Genomic DNA, 21,261 nt, shown 5'->3' with positions numbered 1-21,261 from the left:
AGCTGGGTGATGTGTATACCTATGCAGCAGGAAATGGAATGAGACCACCAATTAATTATACCCAGGCCACCAAACAGCCATGAGGCTGTGATGATTTTTGGTCTGTCAGCTTGGGTTGGATTAAAAACACAGGACTGCACTTAATTTTACTTGGAACATCACCCAAGGTAATTCAGTGTCTTAAAATGCAGCAGTACATCAGTTACTTCAACCATCAAGCAGAACTTCACATGTTGAAAGCTGTCTGTACACAAGCTTGGGAATATAAATCCACCCTGCAATACAGGTGCTCTTGCCAGCTCCCCATATTGCTCTCAAAGGTTACCAAGTTTGTTCAGTGTGGGCCGCAACTTCATAAAGAGATTGTCTCGTAGAACGCCTCCCCCGCCCACTGGTGATTACCTGGACTACCGCCCTACCATTTGCAATTGCATAATGTCCCTATTGTAGCTACAGCTATTGCTTACATGGAAAAGAAATACCAGGAAAATTTTTTAATATATTTTTAGCTGTCTTTAATGCAATTTATGTTGCTGGAAACAAGGATCTGAGCCAGCACCATGTGACCAGGCAGCTCTCTGCAGACCATCAGCAAGCGGTCCTATAGATCAGAGTCTGAAAACCACTGCTCTACCTTCTTTTGTCCTTCTGCTGAATTTTCATGGGCTCCATTTTCTTCCCAGGTTTCTCCACTGCTGCACTGGGGGGTGATTTTGGTTCCACTACCGAAACGGAGGGCTTGGCTACTGTTTTTTCTTCCTTTGGCTGTTCACACTCAGAGTTGACTTTAAGCTTATCTGTGAATAATACAAACAAAGTAAGAGCGCACACTGGTTATTCGACATGGACTGGAAATGACAAAGGAATTAATAAACAGTGTCTGCACGCAAAAGGAAAGGTTGTAGTCTCAGTCAGCCACAGATGGAAGAAGTCACTACAGACCAAATCCAGAAGCATCAAGGGATCCTATATGACCTTACAACTGCAAGCCATACCAGAAAAAGGGAATCACTACACTTCCATATGAAAGGGCAGGCATGATCCCCTCTACTGCTCTAGATGAATCCCTCAACGCAACATAATTTCCATCTTCTGGGTTCAGCTCAGCCACTTCACTCCTATCCAAGTCCAAATATTAGTCAGGTACGAGAAGCAGAGAAACAGCAAAATCCAGGACTGATGAAGTGCAGATGGAGCTGTGTTTAGCCTCTATGGTCATGACACCGTAGCCCATGATTATTACTTGTATTACCACAGCACTGAGGAGCCATAGTTATAACTTAGGACCCAGCTGTGCTGGGCACTGTACAATCACAGACTAAAGAGATGGTCCCTGCCCCAAAGAGATTACAATCTAAGTACAAGACAACAGACAAGAGGTGGACACAGACAGACAGGGGAGAACAAAGAACAAGTGAGACAATATTGGTCAGAATGATAGGCAGTGGTCTTATACACCAGCAGTCTAACCACAATGCCTTGATTTCACTCAGCAGCCTTACATGTATACTGAATAGGAGAGATGACAAGCTAAAACCCACATCTTAGATACTTCAAGGAGTAAGAGTAAGTATTCAACAACTGAGTCAACAAAACCTCACGATCAATGGGATCAGAGACTGCTGACAGCTCTAATAAAATTTCCATCAGCATCTTTCTGGCACCCATCCTTTGGCTCATGCTGAATCAAGCCGTCAGTTGGATGAAGGTCCATCAAAAACGTGCCAGCTACTTCATCTAGCAAAATTTCAGTGATCCTAGCTAGGTAATGCATCTCACCTATGACACAAAATGACCATCCACATGTTGAGCAGCGAAAGTCAGAGGACCCAATCATTGTTTGTCACTGCCAGAGACTTGAGATAAAGTTTTGAGGCTAGGGAAGACAGATATTAGTTCCCAAGAGCCAAGTTTCTCTCGGCCCCCTTGTTCCTGGCAATGCTGCTCCATCCTTTCAGTCACCAGACAAAGGAAAGGGTGTATTCGCAGGAGCTCCGTACCAGAGTAGTACATAGCACACCACACATGGCAACAGAGTAGAGGAAGAAAGTCATTTATTCCAAATTAGTTACCTTTCCATTTTATGTCAGCTTCTTCACTTTTTAGAACGTGTTCTTCTGATCTTGGGCTCTTTGTAGATATTAAGTATTTAATTGGATTCATGGTAATAACTGTTCATATAATTTTAAAGTTTATGATGACAATCTCCTCACCTTACACTGTCATACTTAACGAAACAAAGACTTACAATGGAAACCTAAGCGGATCTCTATCGCTATGATCAGACACTACTCTAATATCATTTATTAAATGCTCAATGCCAGATCCTGCACTGTGCAAAATCCAAGAGATTTATTTCATAGCAACACTACCAATACTACCCCCAGCTTTGTTCCAGAAACACCTCCTTGGCTCCTCCTACTTTCCTTGCTACCGGTGCACATTTGAAGAAAGTCTGACACATTTGTTCCCCAAACCCTTTCCTTTCAGAATCTTCACGATTTCACTTAGAAAAATCTCCCTCATTCATCCATTCCAATTGTCCGCTCTTTATTATCCCACAAATGATCTAAATTCCAAGACCAGCTACCTCTTCCTCCTTTGCTTTTTTTCCTCAAATCACTACCACTAACACACACTGTGTATAGCAGTTTTCAGGAACTATTTTCAAGGAGTCAGTTCTCCTGCCCAAAAATGCTCATTTTAAATCAAAAATTTTATGCAATAAAAATTCCTCCTGTGTTAAAAATCTGCGTGACAAGTGTCAGCCCAATTGATCTACACCTAGTAAGTTTTTAGTAAGTGGAATATTCCACTTACAACTCTCCTATATAGCAAAGAATACACACTTGTTATCATCCATATTTTAACTGCTTCAATACTTTACTTAAACAATGATTTCCTAATGTTCCAAAGTAGTTCCTTACTACAATTAGCCCACCCATTACCACAATGATTTCAGGAGACAGATGCATATAATATCATGCTTACTCATGGCAGCTTTTCCAAAGAAGTTGCTCATTGCATTCCCTTTGGGTGAAGTTTTGCTGCTTACTGTAGTTGCCTGGAAGTAAAGTAAGAGAAACTGTAAGAGAGTTTTTCATACACTATTTTAATTCTTGTGTTTACTAGAATTTTCACAAGACCTCCACCAAACCTGGCACATGCAGCCTTCAAAATACAGAGTACTGCAGTCTCTAGATACATAAAACTCACTAAAACAACATACTAATTTTTTTCTTTTCAGCAGCATGTTTATGGGAAAACAAAGACTGAATTTCTCCATTGCAGAGACTTAATGTTTCAGGGAACTGTTAAAGGAGCATGGAACTTTTCACTCTTAGGTCACCGGTTCAAGGTCAACCCAGATCGCAAAGTCATTCCCATCTGATGGCTGTTCAGCATCATTTACTAAATAAGTTGTTGGGGTTCAGACCAATTCCCAGTGAACAAATGTTCATATCGTAAAACGCCACTACCACAATTTGCATTGATTGACAAAAGACCACCCAAAGACTGAACGGGCCGTGGCGATTTAGCTACCCCATTTCACTGACACACTGGCAGAACAGCGTAAAGGAGCTTGCACTTCCACTACTCATGCTATACCTGTTCTGTAAACATACCCAATCTGCAGGGTAAGAGTTTTAAAAGTGCTAATGGGCATTAGATGCCCGAGTCTCATTGACTTTCAATGCCCAACTCCCTTAGTCTCCAAGATCATCAAGCTAGCATATTTCACCATCTCTAAATTCACTTTGAACCAATGTATGTTAAATTATGAAAACAGACATTGTGAAGCTACCATAACCATTTTTTTTTAAAAAGTATCCATTTATCTGGCATAGTGTTTTAAAAATCTATCAACACTACTCTAAATTAAGGTCTAATCTTCCTGCTATTCCTCTTTTATTTATTTATTTTTTTAAATGTCTCAATACTATGAGTATCCTACCTTTCTCGGAAGAAACAGGGGATAAGAGTATTTTGGGCACGTGAAAAGCCAGCTGCAAATGCCTCTCTCAGAGTCCAAACTTTAATGACCCTAACATAAGTTATCATCCAGGGAGAGCTCATGGATACTCTTTAGGTTCACATTCCACTAACTGCTAGGCACTACAGAGGGCAGGAACTTCAGCTGGCATAAATTGGCATCGTTCTACTGGGCATAATAACTTAAAATTTGGGGGCCTTAGTCATCACTATTTAAGAATTGCCCTGACATCAAGACTTTTCAGAAAAGATAGGACAGAGGGCTGAGAGAATAAAAAAAACCTCAAAGTCTAACAGCAAGGTTTCGTCAAACTTTCCACATAGACTGAGTTTCTTCAGCCTTTCACCAGAGTGTACTGTTGGTGCAGCCGAAGAGACTTCCCTTTTTCCGTCTGTGAATGAATGAACTAAAAATGGATACTAAATATTAAGATACTACATTGTGTTGCCAGATCGAAGTAAAATGAAAAACAGAGAACCAGCCTGCATCAACAATTGTGATTAAATGAAGTTATCTGTGTAAAACGGAAGTCAACTATAAATGATACAACTTTGGTCAAAATGTAGTAAACTTTAATGACACGGTTTAACTCAGGGGAAAATCTGTTAGAGAAAGGGGGTAGCATTCATATTGATTTCTTGTAGTTTAGTGAAAAGTGAAGAAGCAAGGCTAATATTTGCAATCAAACATGCTTATGCTATCAAGTTAGTGAAATACTTCTGTGTTGAAAGAGGCAGTAAATAAAAAAAGACGGAAGTAGTATGTTATGAAGACATTTGATCGCAAAGTAGAATAATCAGAACTGTACGGATCAATGAAGCACAGACTCAGCTGAGCCATATTTACAAAGGTCCCACCACTGTTAAAATAAGAAGTGGAAGATTTATACAGCTGTACCAGCCTGCTAGGGAGCAAATGTTCTTTGAGTGATTTTGAATTGTATAATGGACTGTTAAAACAAGTTTAAAGAATGCCGAGGAACTTTGTATTAGCAATAGGAACTTAGAACTGGACATTTCAGCAGCTAGCAGAGCGTTGATGGAGACAGTGCAACCTGAGCAAGCATAACAGCAAAGCTGGCCAAGGGAGGCACCACAGAGGGGCCCATGGAAAGTGAGGTAAGTTATGGAGGTAAGTTGCTGACCAGAACAAACCATCCAGTGTTTAATGTATGTCCCAAGGTAATTGTACCAACAGCTATGACCAACTTGTCTTACGCAGGCTGCTACGACAAGATGTTTTGCACAAAGAGTTATTGTGTACCAAATGACTGGAGCATAGCTAACGTGACGCCAATTTTTAAAAAGGGCTCCAGAGGTGACCCCAGAAATTACAGGCCAATAAGCCTGACTTCAGTACCAGGCAAACTGGTTGAAACTACAGTAAAGAACAGAATTGTCAGACACATAGATGAACATAATGTTGGGGGAAGAGTCAACATGGTTTTTGTAAAGGGAAATCATGCCTCACCAATCCTCTAGAATTCTTTGAGGGGGTCAACAAGCATGTAGACAAGGGGGATCCAGTGGATATAGTGTACTTTTATTTTCAGAAAGCTTTTGACAAGGTTCCTCACCAAAAGCTCTTAAGCAAAGTAAACTGTCATGGGATAAGAACAAAGGTCTTCTCATGGATTAGTAACTGGTTAAAAGATAGGAAACAAAGGGTAGGAATAAATAGTCGGTTTTCAGAATGGAGAGGTGTCCCCCAGGGGTCTGTACTGGGACCAGTCCTGTTCAACATATTAAAAAATGATCTGGAAAAAGGGAAAAACAGTGAGGTGGCAAATTTGCAGATGATACAAAACTACTCAAGTTAGCTAAGTCCCAAGCAGACTGCGAATAGCTGCAAAAAGATCTCACAAAACTGGGTGACTGGGCAACAAAATGGCAGATGTAATTCAATGTTGATAAATGCAAAGTAATGCACATTGGAAAATATAATCCCAACTATACATATAAAATACTGGGTTCTAAATTTAGCTGTTACCACTCAAGAAAGATCTTGGGAGTCATCGCGGATAGTTCTCTGAAAACATCCACTCAGTGTGTAGCGGCAGTCAAAAAAGAGAACAGAACATTGGGAACCATTAAGAAAGGAATAGATAAGATAACAGAAAATATACTGCCCCTATATAAATCCAAAATATGCCCACATCTTGAATACTGAGTGCAGATGTGGTCACCCCATCTCAAAAAAGATATACTGGAATTGAAAAAGGGTCAGAAAAGGGCAACAAAAAAGATCAGGGGAGTGGAATGGCTTCCGTATGAGGAGGGATTAATAAAATTGGGACTTTTCAGCTTGGAAAAGAGACGAATAAAGGGGAATATGACAGAGAGCTATAAAATCATGACTGGTGTGTAGAAAGTAAATAAAGTGTTATTTACTCCTTCTCATCACATGAGAACTAGGGGTCACCAAATGAAATTAATAGGCAGCAGGTTTAAAACAAACAAAAAGAAGTATTTCTTCACACAAGGCACAGTCAACCTGTGGAACCCTTTGCCAGAGGATGTTGTGAAGGCCAAGACTATAACAGGGTTCAAAAAAGAACTAGATAAGTTTATGGAGGATAGGTCCATCAATGGCTGTTAGCCAGGATGGGCAGGGATGCTGTCCCTAGCCCCTGTTTGCCAGAAGCTGGGAATGAGCGACAGGGGATGGATCACTTGATGATTACCTGTTCTGTTCATTCCCTATGGGGCACCTGGTATTGGCCACTGTGGGAAGATCGGATATTAGGCTAGCTGGACCTTTGGTCTGACCCAGTATGGCCGTTCTTATGTTCTAAAACCCTGCAAAATTCCAGCCCCACTTGTGAAAACTCAAAGGTGATGTCTCATTTCCTGATCAGATGGTGAGAGAGAACAACTCTCATTTTTGATTGGACATTTTGAATCTTCGGCAGAAGTATGGTCACCATCTCATTGGTCCACACCAGCACCTCCAAAAACAGGAGTCAAGCAGGACCACCCAGCAGAAATGGGATAAAACGACCTATCTCCTGCATCACATCACTTTCTGAAAGCCAAAGACATCTGGAAGGTAGAAGACTGGGGTCCTGGGGGTGACATCAAATACTATCTTGTATAGGAACCTTTCCATGTCATTTTCTATTTTACAGCAATTCAGGTTGCCTGTTAGAGCACTGGGAAGACTTGTCTGTTCTTCCCTCCACCTGCATTTGCAGTGTCAACAGTGAACAGTGAGCTGAAAGCTGACAGCTGAGGAAAAGTCTGATAAGTAATACAGTTCTTCTTAGTTGACTGATTACTGAAATTGGGTACAAATTAGTAAGAAAGTATTCGTGCTTGGGCATGAGCGTTAAAGAGTGTTGAGTGTCACAGTTACAGTGTGTGTCCTTGTTTTGTAAAAGGTTCCAATCAGCTTTGTTGTAAAGTATCTTTGAAACTAAACAAATTACAGTTGTTAACCAAGATTGTAAAACGGTGTACACATCCACCACAGTTAAGTTTCATACTGCCTTTTGAGTTCTAAGTGTACACAGACATAAAATGAGATCAAGTATGTAAGCCTCTTAAAGTGCACTCAGTGTATACAGTTTGTTATAAATGTAGGAGTTTATGCTGGGTAGTTAGGAGTATTAATCAGATCCTAGGGCTAATACAATTTGTGGGGATGTGAGTTAAAAGGATTGACTATGATAGAGTCATTTGGAAGGAGACCTTAATGAACTGGATGTAAGTAACTGACCAAACTGCCTCATACTTTAGCTTTGGATTGTACTTCCTCTGTTGTGTTAGCAACACTGGAGTTGATAAAAAACTGGCACAAGTGAGGCTCTATTTTGAGGAATTTTAGGCTTGTCTTCACATACAGTATTGCAGCTGTATCACTGTAACACTTTAGTCAAGACACTACCTAAGGCAACAAGAGAGCTTCTCCTGTCGGCGCAGTTAATCCATCTCCCCGAAAAGCGGTAGCTATGTCGTCAAGAGAAGCTTTCCCATCAACATAGCGCTGTCTACACCGGAGGTTAAATAGGTATAACTACGTCACTCAGAGATGTGGATTTTTCACACCCCTGAGAGACGTAGCTATACCAATATCAGTTTGTAGTGTAGACCTGGCCTTCGTAAAAAAAAAAAAAAAAAAAAAAATCTGAACAAAGTCACCTTCCCAAGATAGTGGTTTATTGTGTGTTAACACAACCACAGTATTCTCGGGCGACAATGAGGCTAGAATTCGAAGCAATGGGAGGGAGCTGCCACTGAAAAAATTTTATTTAGATAGAAGAGTAAAAGTGAAGTTAGTAAGGCTATTATCCAAACAAATTGCCAAAGGATGTTGAGGTAACTTACAATTGTTGTCTCTTTGGACTCTGGTTTAGTTTCTTTATTTGTGTCTTGGGATTTGGAAGCTGATTTTGTAGCAAACATTCCCATGATCCCTTTGGGCTGAGGGGAGGGCTGTTTAGCAGTTGATGAGACATGACCATTGATTGTAGGCACATTGACAGCATGTGTGTCATTTGGTGTCTGGGAATCAGCCTGTGCAGACGTCTGAACTTGAGGAACTTCAGCTGACGTCCTGGGGACTGCAGCGGCACACTGAATGGCACTAAACCTGGGTGATGGAGTGAAAAATTTAATTAGCACTTTAACGTCTTATTTTCCACCTCAGTTTCCTCTCTAGTAGTGTCTTACTTTCCTGGTTTTATATTATACTGTTATGGGGAAAAGGAGCAATTTAATTCAGGCATGGACTACAAAGAAAAGCTAGCAGAGAGTTAAGAGTGGGAGAGATCACACTGAAACGATCATTTGAACACGTCAGCAGGGGTTGAAGCATTAAAATACAAAACAAGCTGATCAAATTTCATTGAGGAAAAACACTTGTCATTACACAGTGGGAAAAGGGGAGGGAAAGCAGCAATTTTATTCCTAAATTGGTTACATTTGTATTACCAGTGAATCATTTGCTAAAGCTTTCCATATAAATGTAATAATATTTTGTAAATATATTTCATCTGACAGTCTACAACACGAATGATCTTATTTTCAGAATTTCTAATGCACCCCTCACAGTAGTAGCCAAGCTTCATGAACCACCATGTGAAATAGCTAAGTATTATAGATTGAGCCATACTATCCAAGTGGCTCAGAGGACATCCAAAACATTTGGAGACTCAGTACACAAAAGTTATTTCTATGCACATTTTGGATATAAGGAACACATCCTTATACGATCTGAAATTTGGTTGACAGGGGACACTGAGGCGCAGAAGGTAAATATTTGCTCAAGGTTGCAAAGCAATTCACTGACAGGTCCTGAATCCTTATCCCCTTTGTGAACCACCAGATCAACTCCCAGCCTGATTTTGTTTTGAAACACCAAAGCACTATGGGAGCTGATAAGAACTGCACTTTCTGATTTATACAATTAACTCATCATGGAGTATTTTTATTTACATAAGAAATAACAAACAAACAATCTCATACCATTCCACTACCGTGCCTTAGCATTGTATAAGCACAGCTCATGATTAATTTCACATTAAGTAGAAACTAACATACACTAACAAACAACGTAGTCACTAACGTAGTTTAAGGTTGCGAGAGGACATACCCAGTCCACCCAAAACCTTACAAGCATTGAAATAAGAAGGGAAAAGATTGTGCATTCCTTTCCACCTTCATTTGCCTTCAAAACTAACAACAACACACTCCAACACCCCATAAAGCTTTCACTTTAGATGCCATCTCCAGACACCCATAAGTAATACATACCCCAACTTCATCAATTTCACACCAAAATGCAAAACTTTAACAGTCAACTCTCATTCACTTACATCAATTATATCAACGGGTCAGCATATCTGACCATCACAAATTCCATATATTTGGGAAGTTAATCTGCCTTAACACTGCAGAGGTCACTGTTAAGGTTTTGCATCTGCACTACACCTTAATGAGGAGCAGTGTGATTACCCCAAATTAAAACCCATTACCCACTGACTTCAGTGGCCTTTGGATCAGGCCCAAAGTCCACAGGACTGTTTTCATGTTGAAAACCAGCTGTAAGATTTTCTGCTTTTTGTGTGTGCGTTAAAACCCAACAGCTGACCACTACATTAATACAATTTTCAGAAAAAGGAAACACATCAGTCTAAATTTACTCTAATTAGGTCACAAATTAACAAGCTACAATGATAAAATGGAGAAGAATATCTTATTCCTCTGCTATGCCCGACCAGTTCAGCTCATAATAGCAAGCATTGCCTGCAGTGTAAGTCACCTCTGAATTACAGGCTACGTGTTTTAAATTCAGCTAGAAAACTCAGCACCAAGACGCTGCATGAATTTAAAAACAAGTTTTAGAGAGAGTTATTTTAAAGTTCTATATGGCCTAAACCTTAGCAATTTTTAAGTCAGAAACCTGGCTTTACGCCAAGATACAGATTTCACTGCAGAGGGTGCCCTAGGACAGTGCTTCTCAAGCTATCTGATGTGGGGGACCGGCAATTTTTTTTCCCCCAATGTGCGCGCAGACCAGCAGCCGATGGCTCGTGGACTGGCACCGGTCCGCGGACCACCACTTTGAGTAGCACTGCCCTAGGATACATTAATATCGAAGTATGGCAACTATGGCCAAACTTTGTACATTTTAATTGGACCATAATTTTCTATCGTTTACTATGGTGCTTGCTATCATCTACTCAGGAAAAACAACTCTCTGCCTGCGCCCCCCTGAGCTACAGAACATTGGCTGGGATAGTAAACATTCTCTTGTAGGTAGCTGCTTTGCAAATGCCTATCTATTTTAGGATTTGTACTGCTGCCCATCACTTTGGTAGCGGAGTGCCTTCCACATGAAATAGATTGAATTAAGTTTCGATAGTGATAGCTGATCGCGCCATGAAATCCACTAGGGACTTTCCTTTGGCCACTCTAATTTGCCCAAGCGTACAAAGAAAAAAGTACACAACAGGTGTTTGTAAAACAGAGGTGCATAAATACAATGGAGATAGTAATTCCACAAGAGGCTCAAATGTGGAGTCATTATCTAATAGCTGTCTGGAGGCCTATTTAAAGTTACTTTGGTGGCCTCAATCCAGTCCCTTGCCGACCTGACAGAAATCACCTTCACAACTGGCATTACTTGGCCCCCTGCTATCAATCTCAGAAAGGAAAAAGGATTAACCAGCCATGGAGACAGAATTCCCCTCAATTCAGGGATGATCCCTTTCCCAATCAGGTATGGGGAAGGCTTGCACTGCCTCTGCCCAGACTATCTGTTCTGTACAAAAGGACATCATTTTCCAGGGCACCTTTTAGGGGAGGCAGCATGCTCCAGCAGACAGAGCACAGGAGTGGGAGTCAAGAGACCTGGGTTCTATCTGAGACTTTGCCCTTGACTTAATAGGCAACCTTGAGCACGTCACTGCACGTTTCTGGACATCAGTTTCAGTTTGCCTTTCTGACAGACAGAGTAACAACGCAGACTCGTTTTTGTAAAACACTGAGTTCTACTGATGAAGAGTGCTATATAAATGCAACTCATCAGCCCCACATTCAAACAATTTTAAAAGGAAAAGGGGGTCCAAGAAGAATGTTCATATGATAGCACTGCTTAACTCACTTGCTGCAGTTCTGCAGGTTTGTCTTGACGATATCATAGTCTGTATTGTAGAGGGGCCCGCTGTCCTTCAGCATGGCTTTCTGAATGCTGTAGACATGCACACTAGCAATCGTGGCTAGCTTAGACTTCATTGCTGAAAATCAAAAGGAAAGCCCTTCATTAGCACAGCCAGCCTCAATCGAAGATGGCAGAAAAGCTGAAGAGCGGTGTGTTTGATACCCAGTTCTAACTTTGAGAAAGCATTCTTGGATCTTAGTACCACCCATTTTTAACCTACCCACTGACTCAGAATTCAGGCTTCCACAAGCACATCAAACCTGTTCTCCACTCTACAGTGGCTTCTCACGGAATACTGAGTAAATTCCAAAGTCTCCATCCTAATCTTCCAGGTGCTCCTCTTGCACAATGGAACTTTCTATCTTAAGGGTAAAATTTATCTGCGCGGGAGACAGAGCTGTCATGGAGGCTATTCCCGGGCTGTGAAATGAACTCTCATTAGAATTATGGACCATCATAAACCTCAACACTTTCCACTCCCATGTTAAAGAAGGCAGATCAAAAATATGCGTTGAACTTGGTCTATTTTAGGAGCGTATGTGTGAGATTCTGTGGCCTGGGATGTGCAGGAGGTCAGACTGCATGATCACGATGGTGCCATCTGGCTTTGAAGTCTAATATAAACGCATAGCAACATGCACATAAAAGACAACAACTACAGAAAAAACCCTATCAAAACAACACGCTCCACCCTACACACAACTCTCTCCCTGGAGAGAGGATGAGAGAACAAAACACGTGGCAATGTTAGTCATATTGCCTACTGTACTACTGGAAGGCGTTCAGATTACAAGAATGGAATAGTTATGAAAAATCCCATGTTAGACTTGTTAGGTTTTGGTTTTCAACAGTGAAATGACAAAAGCCTGACTAGTGAAGCTGGAATGTTAGTACTGAGGCATTTGCAGACTCAACTGAACAATGAAAATATTGGTATATTATCTGATGCCAAAGTCATCAGATGGAAATTAATAATGGCCTGTAGTCCTAAGCATTTAGGCTGAGATTCATCAGATCTCACAGGCAGGGTTAGGTTCAGACAGTTGGATGAAAAACCATCAGCAAATGACCGCAGCTGCTTCAGAAAGTGATGTTAGCAGTTTAGTAAGTAGCACTTCCCATTCAGTACTGAATCAAACTTCCATGCATGGGGTTATGGGACATTAAGACACTCGTGGCTAATGAAGATCCCCACTGCACTTCCCAGAAAGTAGGGCTGTTGGCCCCGGTGTTCTGATTCAGCCTAAGCTCCCCTTATAGTTTCACAGTCAGATTCAGTATTCTTCCCTTGCCATCCTAAAATGTTGTGAGGTGTTGCTGTGCACAGTTCCAGTACTGCTACATTCCAGCCTAGTGGCAGCTGCCTCAGTGACAGGTGAAGTGATCCCTTGCTCCATAAAAGAAGTGCTACCTAAAAATCAGTTACTAAGCTACAAGTTTGAGAAGTTGTGCTGATATGGGCTCAGATTCTAAAGGTTCTGGGAAAAAGCGAATACACCTGAATCCAATAATTTGTTTAAAATACCCGAAGACAGTGTGTACAGATGGGCAATGTTTTTGTTGACATTATTCCTTCAGAGAAAAAAAAAGTTACAAAAATCATAATTCCCGAAATCACCTACCTTCCAGTTTATCCTCTCTCACTACTGCAACCTTGTGGCACTGTAAAGAAATGATAATTTATCACAATGAGGAACCAAGGTCTTGAAATTTAAAGAAAACAAAATAAATGGTCAATGGATAGTCAATGCGGCTTTACACTAGCACAAAACTTGGCAGCAGCAGATGAAGCAGTAATGGAATAGCTGCCCAAATGCATTAAAGAACAATTGTGCAGCACGGTACGTGTGCACAAGCTAAGGTAGTGGACATATGGCTGTGCCAGGAACAAATCCGATGCATTGACCCCTGTTAGTTGTAAGCATTTAAGATGACGGACACATTACAGTTAACATGGTTAGCGCAGACAAGGTCTTATACAATGAGAAATTGAGCATTCATCCAACAGCCAGAGAGACAGATCCAGGGAAATGTGTTCCACAATGTGCATGTAATTCCTGATTTGAGATCCACTGATGAAAAACTCTGTTTAAGAGCTAAGTATTATTATTGTGTACAGCTGGATTACCATGTAAAGATGATTGCAATCCATGCAAAGAATATCAGAATTCATGGGTCTGACAACATTAACCAATTGTGTGTCCATTCAATACCCACAAACAGGCAGTCGAAGTGGGAGGAAAGAAATCTGGGAACAGTCTAAGAGCCAAGGATAGAAAAAGCAGCAGTCTGAGCCATCCCTTGAGGGATGGAAAAGGTAGTGAGCAGTGTGATAACAGTAAAAGGAGCATGTAGTGAATAAAATAGGATACTATGAAGAGAGATCTATGAGGTATTCAATTTCCATCTCTCCACTCAAGTAATTCTTGCAGTGTTAAATCTACAGCCCTGCAGCAGCCCCTCCTGAGAGGAGTCAGTATTGCAAGATCATCAGGAACTCTCAAATTAAGAAATAATGTTTAATGTAAAATGCATGACACAAGCTCATTAGTCTCCTCCACATTAAATAACCTTGTGTCAGATAAAGCCTCATCTATTCCAAAACCTATCATTTCTTCCAAGACCAGGCCTTTTCTTTAAATTCCTATAGCTCCTCTCTGGGCTTCTCTCAAAACTTGTTATTTTACCCCCCATGCAGCACTTACAAAATGCTGCTCCTAAGTATTATCTTCCTTGCATGTCACTCTAATTGCATGTTATAATATTTCCCAGAATGGATAAAAATATTTTTTTAAATTATAAATGGATGTTCTATATTTAAATTAAATACATTTTAATTTTAAAAAATAAACTTGTTTAAAACTAAATTTGACATTATGACAGCCTACAATCTATGGTAAGGCGTACATTTACTGCAATCTATTCAAATCACATAAATGAATAAAAAAATGCGGCATCAATGAGCCCTCCCCAAATTTATGAATTAACGTATTCTGTTTTATTCATTATATATAGAAACAGGGGAAAACCTATCGTTAACTTCCGAGGTCATCTTAAGCTTTATAACTATGTCAAAAGGCTATGTACAGCATTAGTAAATATCTGTAGTATTTAGTCTTTACAATAAAACAATTCCTGGTATTACATTTTTTTCAAATGTAAGTAGTTTCAATTTTTGCTGCACAGAAAAGCTTTGGCCCGAATTATTTTGGGTTTCAGTTTAGCGAGCAGGAGCAGAACTAATATTTTCTTCATTTGGTCGAGCTCGTTCAAAGTTGAGGAACTGGTTAGAAGTTCAAAAAGCAGCAAAGCTTTTTTTCCCTCTTCTAATCTATGGATAAACCTGTGGGGTGAGGACGAGATCTACTAATTTTAAAAACATGAAGGAGATGGGATCAGATTTTCAAATGTATTTAGGCATCTAAAGTGGGATTTTCAAAAGCAACTAAGCAATTTAGGCTCCTAACCCCCACTAGTTTCAATGGGAGATAGGCACTTAACCTACTTAGGTGCCTCATGGGAGTCACTGTCTGCATCTTTAGGTGCTTAAATACTTTTGCAAATCTGGTCCAGGGTGACCAGACAACTCTGCAATTCACTAACTACAGTTAATAATTCCTTTGTTTAATAAATATTAGTTAGTTTTAAATGCAAAACATGTCTCATTAAGCTTACTTTTTTCCACCTTATGTATCCAGCACATTTAAGGTAATTTTATATAACCAGTTTAAAAAAAAGAAAAAGAAAACACTGGTTTTGTGCATTTTAATTGACAGTGTAATATCAACAGAATAAAACCCTGTTTTGTTATCAAAGTATTATCAAAACATGGTCAATATAATTCCTTCCCCAGTCTGTCGTTTTGTCTGTCAGATTGCAAGCTCATTGGACAGAGACTGCACCTTCTTTTATGGTCATATAAGATCTAGCACATTGTGGGCACCACCAGAAATAAACAACAGTAAAAGCAGTAATAGAGTTGTTGCGCCAAAGATTACAGAACAAGGCAGGACACAGAGAAACAAGGCACACACAACTGAGGGAGTTGAGTACTCACAATGTGTCCATTCTGAATGAGATTTCCTGCCACTAAATAGGTGACATGCAGTTGAGCTCCTGAATTCTCCTTTCGCTTCCTTTCTACATAGTCATACAGCATCCTGTACAACAAAAGAAACCAATGTTAACCACCTGGAAGGAAAAGAACCCTTCACCCTATCATCTACCAATTCCCACTGATTTACGTGACATTCATAGGATCGATAACAGTAAAATGTTCTGAACTCACTAAATATGTTTATTTCTTCTGAAGAGCTCTGTGTAGCTCAAAAACTTGTCTCTCTCACCAACAGAAGTTGGTCCAATAAAAGACATTACCTCACCCGCACCATCTCCCTAATATCCTGGGACTGACACAGCTACAACACTCCATAGTTCTATCTAGGCATTTATACCTTGCCTATCATTAGGATATTAAAGGCTCTGTTCACATAATACACATGCTGAACTACCAGTTCCTGTTTTGTATGCCCTCACCTCACGTCACAAAACCGGGTTTAGACAAATTTGTCTGTGTGTCTGTGTCTGATTTTTTATATTATACACACACACACACACAATAATTCACTGTATTAATTGGGATACTTATGGATACCAAAGTGATGGAATCCATATAAGATGGAATCGAAACATCTCCCATTTATGTTTTATCTAACTAGCTCCTCTTCACCTTAATCTTCCTGTCTCATCCCAAGGAGTACTTTTTTCATTCACCCTAGAACACAGTCCAGCCCCCAAGAACATCTAAATACACAAATGGGGTCCTCTGTCCATCCTCAAGACCATATTCATCCAAGATTAGGAATGAGTCTCTGGGCCATTCCTTGGCCCTCCCCCTCCATGGTAGGGAGCAGGAACCTAGGACTCTCATTGGCCGCTTGTAGCCTACCCTGAGAAGTCGATGTACAGACCACTTCCCAACAAACTTCCTAGAGGAATCATATGGCTCCTGTAAGTACCACACCAATGACTTTAATGGACAATTATGTACTTCAAGGAATGTAAGTTACTTTCACATTTTCACACTCCTAGAAAATGAAGTACAAAGAGCTATGTTACTACAATGTTAAGGCTGCAAGTTTACAGTGAAGTCTGGAAATGCCAAAAGGTTCTGATAGTAAAGTTAACTTGTCCATATTGCAAATATTTAGCTTTGGTTATATCTAGGCTGTTACGTGTAAGTATACAGTGAAGTGTGCATTTAATCCCCTGTATAGTGATTGCAAATATTTATTTGTAGAATGGGTCAGTTATAGTTGCTGTCAGTGACTTTTTGTATTTCATGACTGTATTTTATATTTCCACCTTAATGCTGCATAATACAGGGGATCACAATCCTGAGATTAGATATGCAGAGGCAGCCTCTTACATCTGCACAGATCCAATTGCAGGACTGGGCCATAGCTTGTAAAATGCTTTTAGACCTTTCAGCAAGAGAGGACCTATACACATTCCTACACTAATACAATTCTAAGATTATAATTTCCTACATAATATTCATACCTATTATATAAAGCTATAAAAAGGGCCTAATTAAGATCTCTTTCTAAAGCAATACTTGCTTAAGTGAGGCATGAATAAGGCATGCTAAATACAATCCTAAATAAGTATCTGAAAGAAAACACAGGACTTTACATCTTTCTGGAAAAGATTGGATTTAATTTTTTAATCAAAACCACCAACTAATTAGGCATTGCCACTGAATAAAAGGCTTGTGGTATACACAAATACTCACTGCTTAGCCTGGTTGACATGAACCCCCAGGGTGAAGCTCAGCCATTTGTATGTAACCTGTAACAAAAAAAATTGCACAGGTCAGTGGCTTTCAATCTGAATTCATGACACACACAAAACCCCATTCAGTGACACACTAAATCCCACCAGCCTTTGAAGAGACTAAGAAATGGAGAGAGGAAGCAATTTGCCTAAGTGTGTTGTACCATGCTGAGCACACTAGTAGTGCTTAAAAAATATTTAACAAGCTACCTCTACCTAAATGGTGCATATTTGTGAATGTTGTTTTGAAACCTCTAAGAATGGCAGTGATATAGCCAATGACGTTCAGAAAGCAACACATGGACATTGCTGAGTTGAGGTTTCCAAAGGAGAGAAGAAAATAAAACAAACCCCAATATATAATTGTGAAAAATGGCTGCTGTTCACGCAACACTGCTATCAAGGACACTCCAAGGGTGTGATGGATTCACCATAACTGGCACTTTAAATCAAGACTGGGAGTTAAAAAAAACAAAAAACAAAACAAAAACATAAGCTCTAGTTCAAACAGCAATTATGGGTGGGTAGAGACGGGGTATTCCAGGGCCTGGGTTATACAGGTCAGACTGGATGATCACAGTGGTCCCTTCTGGCCTTGGAATCTATGTCAAAGATTGCCATGGCTCTCTTTGGGTCTCACGCACAGGACAAACTCCAGTTATGTTACAGGTGCTGCGGCATAGCATGGCAACTTCATGGCTTCTGCTCACTGGCTCTACCACTGAACTGTTATGTGACCCGGGGTAAATCATCTCCTTGTGTCTGTTTTCCCTCCCTCTTGTCTATTCAGACTAATGTACTCAGGCAGGGCCTGTCATTGGGGGCTGGTGTACATCTGTTTTCATACAGGTTTAATTTAAGTATCAGTTTAGATGCTTAAGTTTACTGAAATAAGCTGTAAATTATATAAGCACCTTCATAATAGTATAACTGCGTCCACACTATGGGGGTGCACCAGTTTAACTACATCTATTTCTAAAACAATATAGTTAAATTGGTACAAAAACTGTGTGTAGACAAGTCCTTACTGTGTTTCTGTACAGTGCCAACCATAACAGGGCTTAAGTATTTTTGTAATACAAGGAAATTATAATAGCCATACTCATCAGCTGTAGGACTAGTTGGAGTACTAGTTAAGGTTGTATAACTGTTTCCATTCTAAATCTGATTTCAGTCACTTGTAACTTTCACCTTTTGGGTTGAAGTTTTTCCTCATTTGTCTCTGACCTATGGTGATTTTAGGAACATGATTTTAGCAAAAACAGTTCATCTACTGGGGAGGACAAGAAAAATTGGAAAAAATACTTTATAACAAAATTAATGTTACAACAGTTCTCTACAGTCAAAATAGTTGACTAAAAAACTGCATGAGGGTAGCTCTCCCTAAGAAGTGCCCTCTTTTAATTATTCCAGTAAAACTGGTATTGATTTGACCGAGTTGTGTGCCTTTGAAAGTTAAGTACTGCACAAGTGGCAGTATATTTTTATCTAAGATGACACCAAGGTTGTAGCTGTAAGGAATGCCCTGCTCTATCCATGGTTTCTGCATTATGTGGGGGGCATGCAAGCACTGCAGGAAATGCTGTTCAGCAGGTAAAATGTTCCCCATGTTCATAAGGGACGCAGGGTCAGAGTCCTGCCCCACCTACATTCCCATACCACTAGGTTGTGCTGTTCCTTCCTAAATATGACAGAGATGGAGCTTGCCACAGAGCTGGTCTAACACAGGGGAGATGCTATGAGCTTATCCGAACGGGGCTCTGCGAGCCCAGCGCTGCTGCTTCTAGGAGTCATGGAATCCCGCCCGCTGCACCGCAACCTCCTCCCCGCCAACGGCCGGATGCCCCCGCCCCCCTCCAGTGTCTCCCACCCCTCAACTCCCCTCCCCCACCACCCCCTGCCCATCCCCACCCCGTGTCACCCTTCCCCCACCACCCCCCGCCCGTGTCCCCATCCCCCAACTCCCCTCCCGCACCATGCTCATCCCCTCAACGCCTCCCAGTTCCTCCTCCTCCTCCCCCAGCTTCCTGAATCCCAGCCCCAGCCCCAGCCTCGCTCCCGAGCGCCGCCCCGCCTCTCACGATGCGGTTCTGGTCGGTGACGAACTCGTCGATGTTCTCCAGGTAGAGCTCGTCCTCCATGGTGCCGGGGCGCCAGCTGCGCCGCTTCCCGCGCGGATCAGCGCCAGGCAAAGCAAGGCCCCGCCGCCTCCATAGCAACCTCCGGGGCGTGCTACGGCGGCCGCGCAGGGACAGAACTCGCCGCACGCGCCGCGTGAGTGTCGTGAGGTCGACGTCACACGCTCCGTCCCCGCCCCACTCTGCGGTCGCTGGACCCGCCCCCTGCCCGCTCGTTTTGCGCGGTGGTCGCGCGGCCCTTCCTCCTGCGGTGTCTGCTCGTGCGCGGGGCCGGGAACCAGTGACCCCCGGCCCGAGCCCGCCGCTCTGAGCCCCCAGTGACCCCAGCTCTGAGCCCCCTGCCCCGAGCCCCCAGTGACCCCCCGGCCCGAGCCCGCCGCTCTGAGCCCCCAGTGACCGAGCCTGCCGCTCTGAGCCCCCCGCCCCGAGCCCCCCAATGACCCCAGCTCTGAGCCCCCTGCCCCGAGCCCCCAGTGACCCCCCGGCCCGAGCCCGCCGCTCTGAGCCCCCAGTGACCCCTGCCTCGAGCCCCCCGCCCCGAGCCCCCCAATGACCCCAGCTCTGAGCCCCCTGCCCCGAGCCCCCAGTGACCCCCGGCCCGAGCCCGCCGCTCTGAGCCCCCAGTGACCCCAGCTCTGAGCCCCCTGCCCCGAGCCCCCAGTGACCCCCCGGCCCGAGCCCGCCGCTCTGAGCCCCCAGTGACCCCAGCTCTGAGCCCCCTGCCCCGAGCCCCCAGTGACCCCCGGCCCGAGCCCGCCGCTCTGAGCCCCCAGTGACCCCAGCTCTGAGCCCCCTGCCCCGAGCCCCCAGTGACCCCCCGGCCCGAGCCCGCCGCTCTGAGCCCCCAGTGACCCCTGCCTCGAGCCTCCCGCCCCTAGCCCCCCAATGACCCCAGCTCTGAGCCCCCTGCCCCGAGCCCCCAGTGACCCCCGCCCCGAGCCCCCCGCTCTGAGCCCCCAGTGACCCCTGCCTCGAGCCTCCCGCCCCTAGCCCCCCAATGACCCCAGCTCTGAGCCCCCTGCCCCGAGCCCCCAGTGACCCCCGCCCCGAGCCCCCCGCTCTGAGCCCCCAGTGACCCCTGCCTCGAGCCTCCCGCCCCTAGCCCCCCAATGACCCCAGCTCTGAGCCCCCTGCCCCGAGCCCCCAGTGACCCCCGCCCTGAGCCCCCCGCTCTGAGCCCCCAGTGACCCCTGCCTCGAGCCTCCCGCCCCTAGCCCCCCAATGACCCCAGCTCTGAGCCCCCTGCCCCGAGCCCCCAGTGACCCCCGCCCCGAGCCCCCCGCTCTGAGCCCCCAGTGACCCCTGCCTCGAGCCCCCGCCCCGAGCCCCCAATGACCCCAGCTCTGAGCCCGCTGCCCCGAGCCCCCAGTGACCCCCGGCCCGAGCCTGCCGCTCTGAGCCCCCCGCCCCGAGCCCCCCAATGACCCCAGCTCTGAGCCCCCTGCCCCGAGCCCCCAGTGACCCCCCGGCCCGAGCCCGCCGCTCTGAGCCCCCAGTGACCCCTGGCTCGAGCCTCCCGCCCCTAGCCCCCCAATGACCCCAGCTCTGAGCCCTCTGCCCCGAGCCCCCAGTGACCCCCGCCCCGAGCCCCCCGCTCTGAGCCCCCAGTGACCCCTGCCTCGAGCCTCCCGC

At 43.5% G+C, this 21,261-nt stretch overlaps 1 protein-coding gene across 2 annotated transcripts in view; it reads right to left on the bottom strand.

Moving 5' to 3' along the window:
• POLD3 (DNA polymerase delta 3, accessory subunit) overlaps positions 1-19,790 on the bottom strand; it is a 38,383-nt gene extending 18,593 nt beyond the window's left edge. The window contains exons 1-8 of one of the 2 annotated variants that reach the window (XM_074954679.1): positions 19,573-19,790; positions 17,451-17,506; positions 15,714-15,816; positions 13,279-13,318; positions 11,600-11,732; positions 8,320-8,584; positions 2,992-3,064; positions 635-797 (exon numbers count right to left, since the gene is read on the bottom strand). In XM_074954679.1, the coding sequence (XP_074810780.1) occupies positions 635-797; positions 2,992-3,064; positions 8,320-8,584; positions 11,600-11,732; positions 13,279-13,318; positions 15,714-15,816; positions 17,451-17,506; positions 19,573-19,632 (893 nt within the window). In that variant the 5' untranslated portion in view covers positions 19,633-19,790. The remainder of the gene's footprint in view (positions 1-634; positions 798-2,991; positions 3,065-8,319; positions 8,585-11,599; positions 11,733-13,278; positions 13,319-15,713; positions 15,817-17,450; positions 17,507-19,572) is intronic. The other variant, XM_074954687.1, reaches the window with a different exon arrangement.
• Between the last annotated feature and the right edge of the window lie 1,471 nt (positions 19,791-21,261).

The sequence above is a fragment of the Natator depressus genome, chromosome 1, assembly GCF_965152275.1.
Source record: "Natator depressus isolate rNatDep1 chromosome 1, rNatDep2.hap1, whole genome shotgun sequence".
In the NCBI taxonomy this organism is placed as follows: domain Eukaryota; kingdom Metazoa; phylum Chordata; order Testudines; family Cheloniidae; genus Natator; species Natator depressus.
This window is presented reverse-complemented; position numbering and strand designations above follow the sequence as displayed.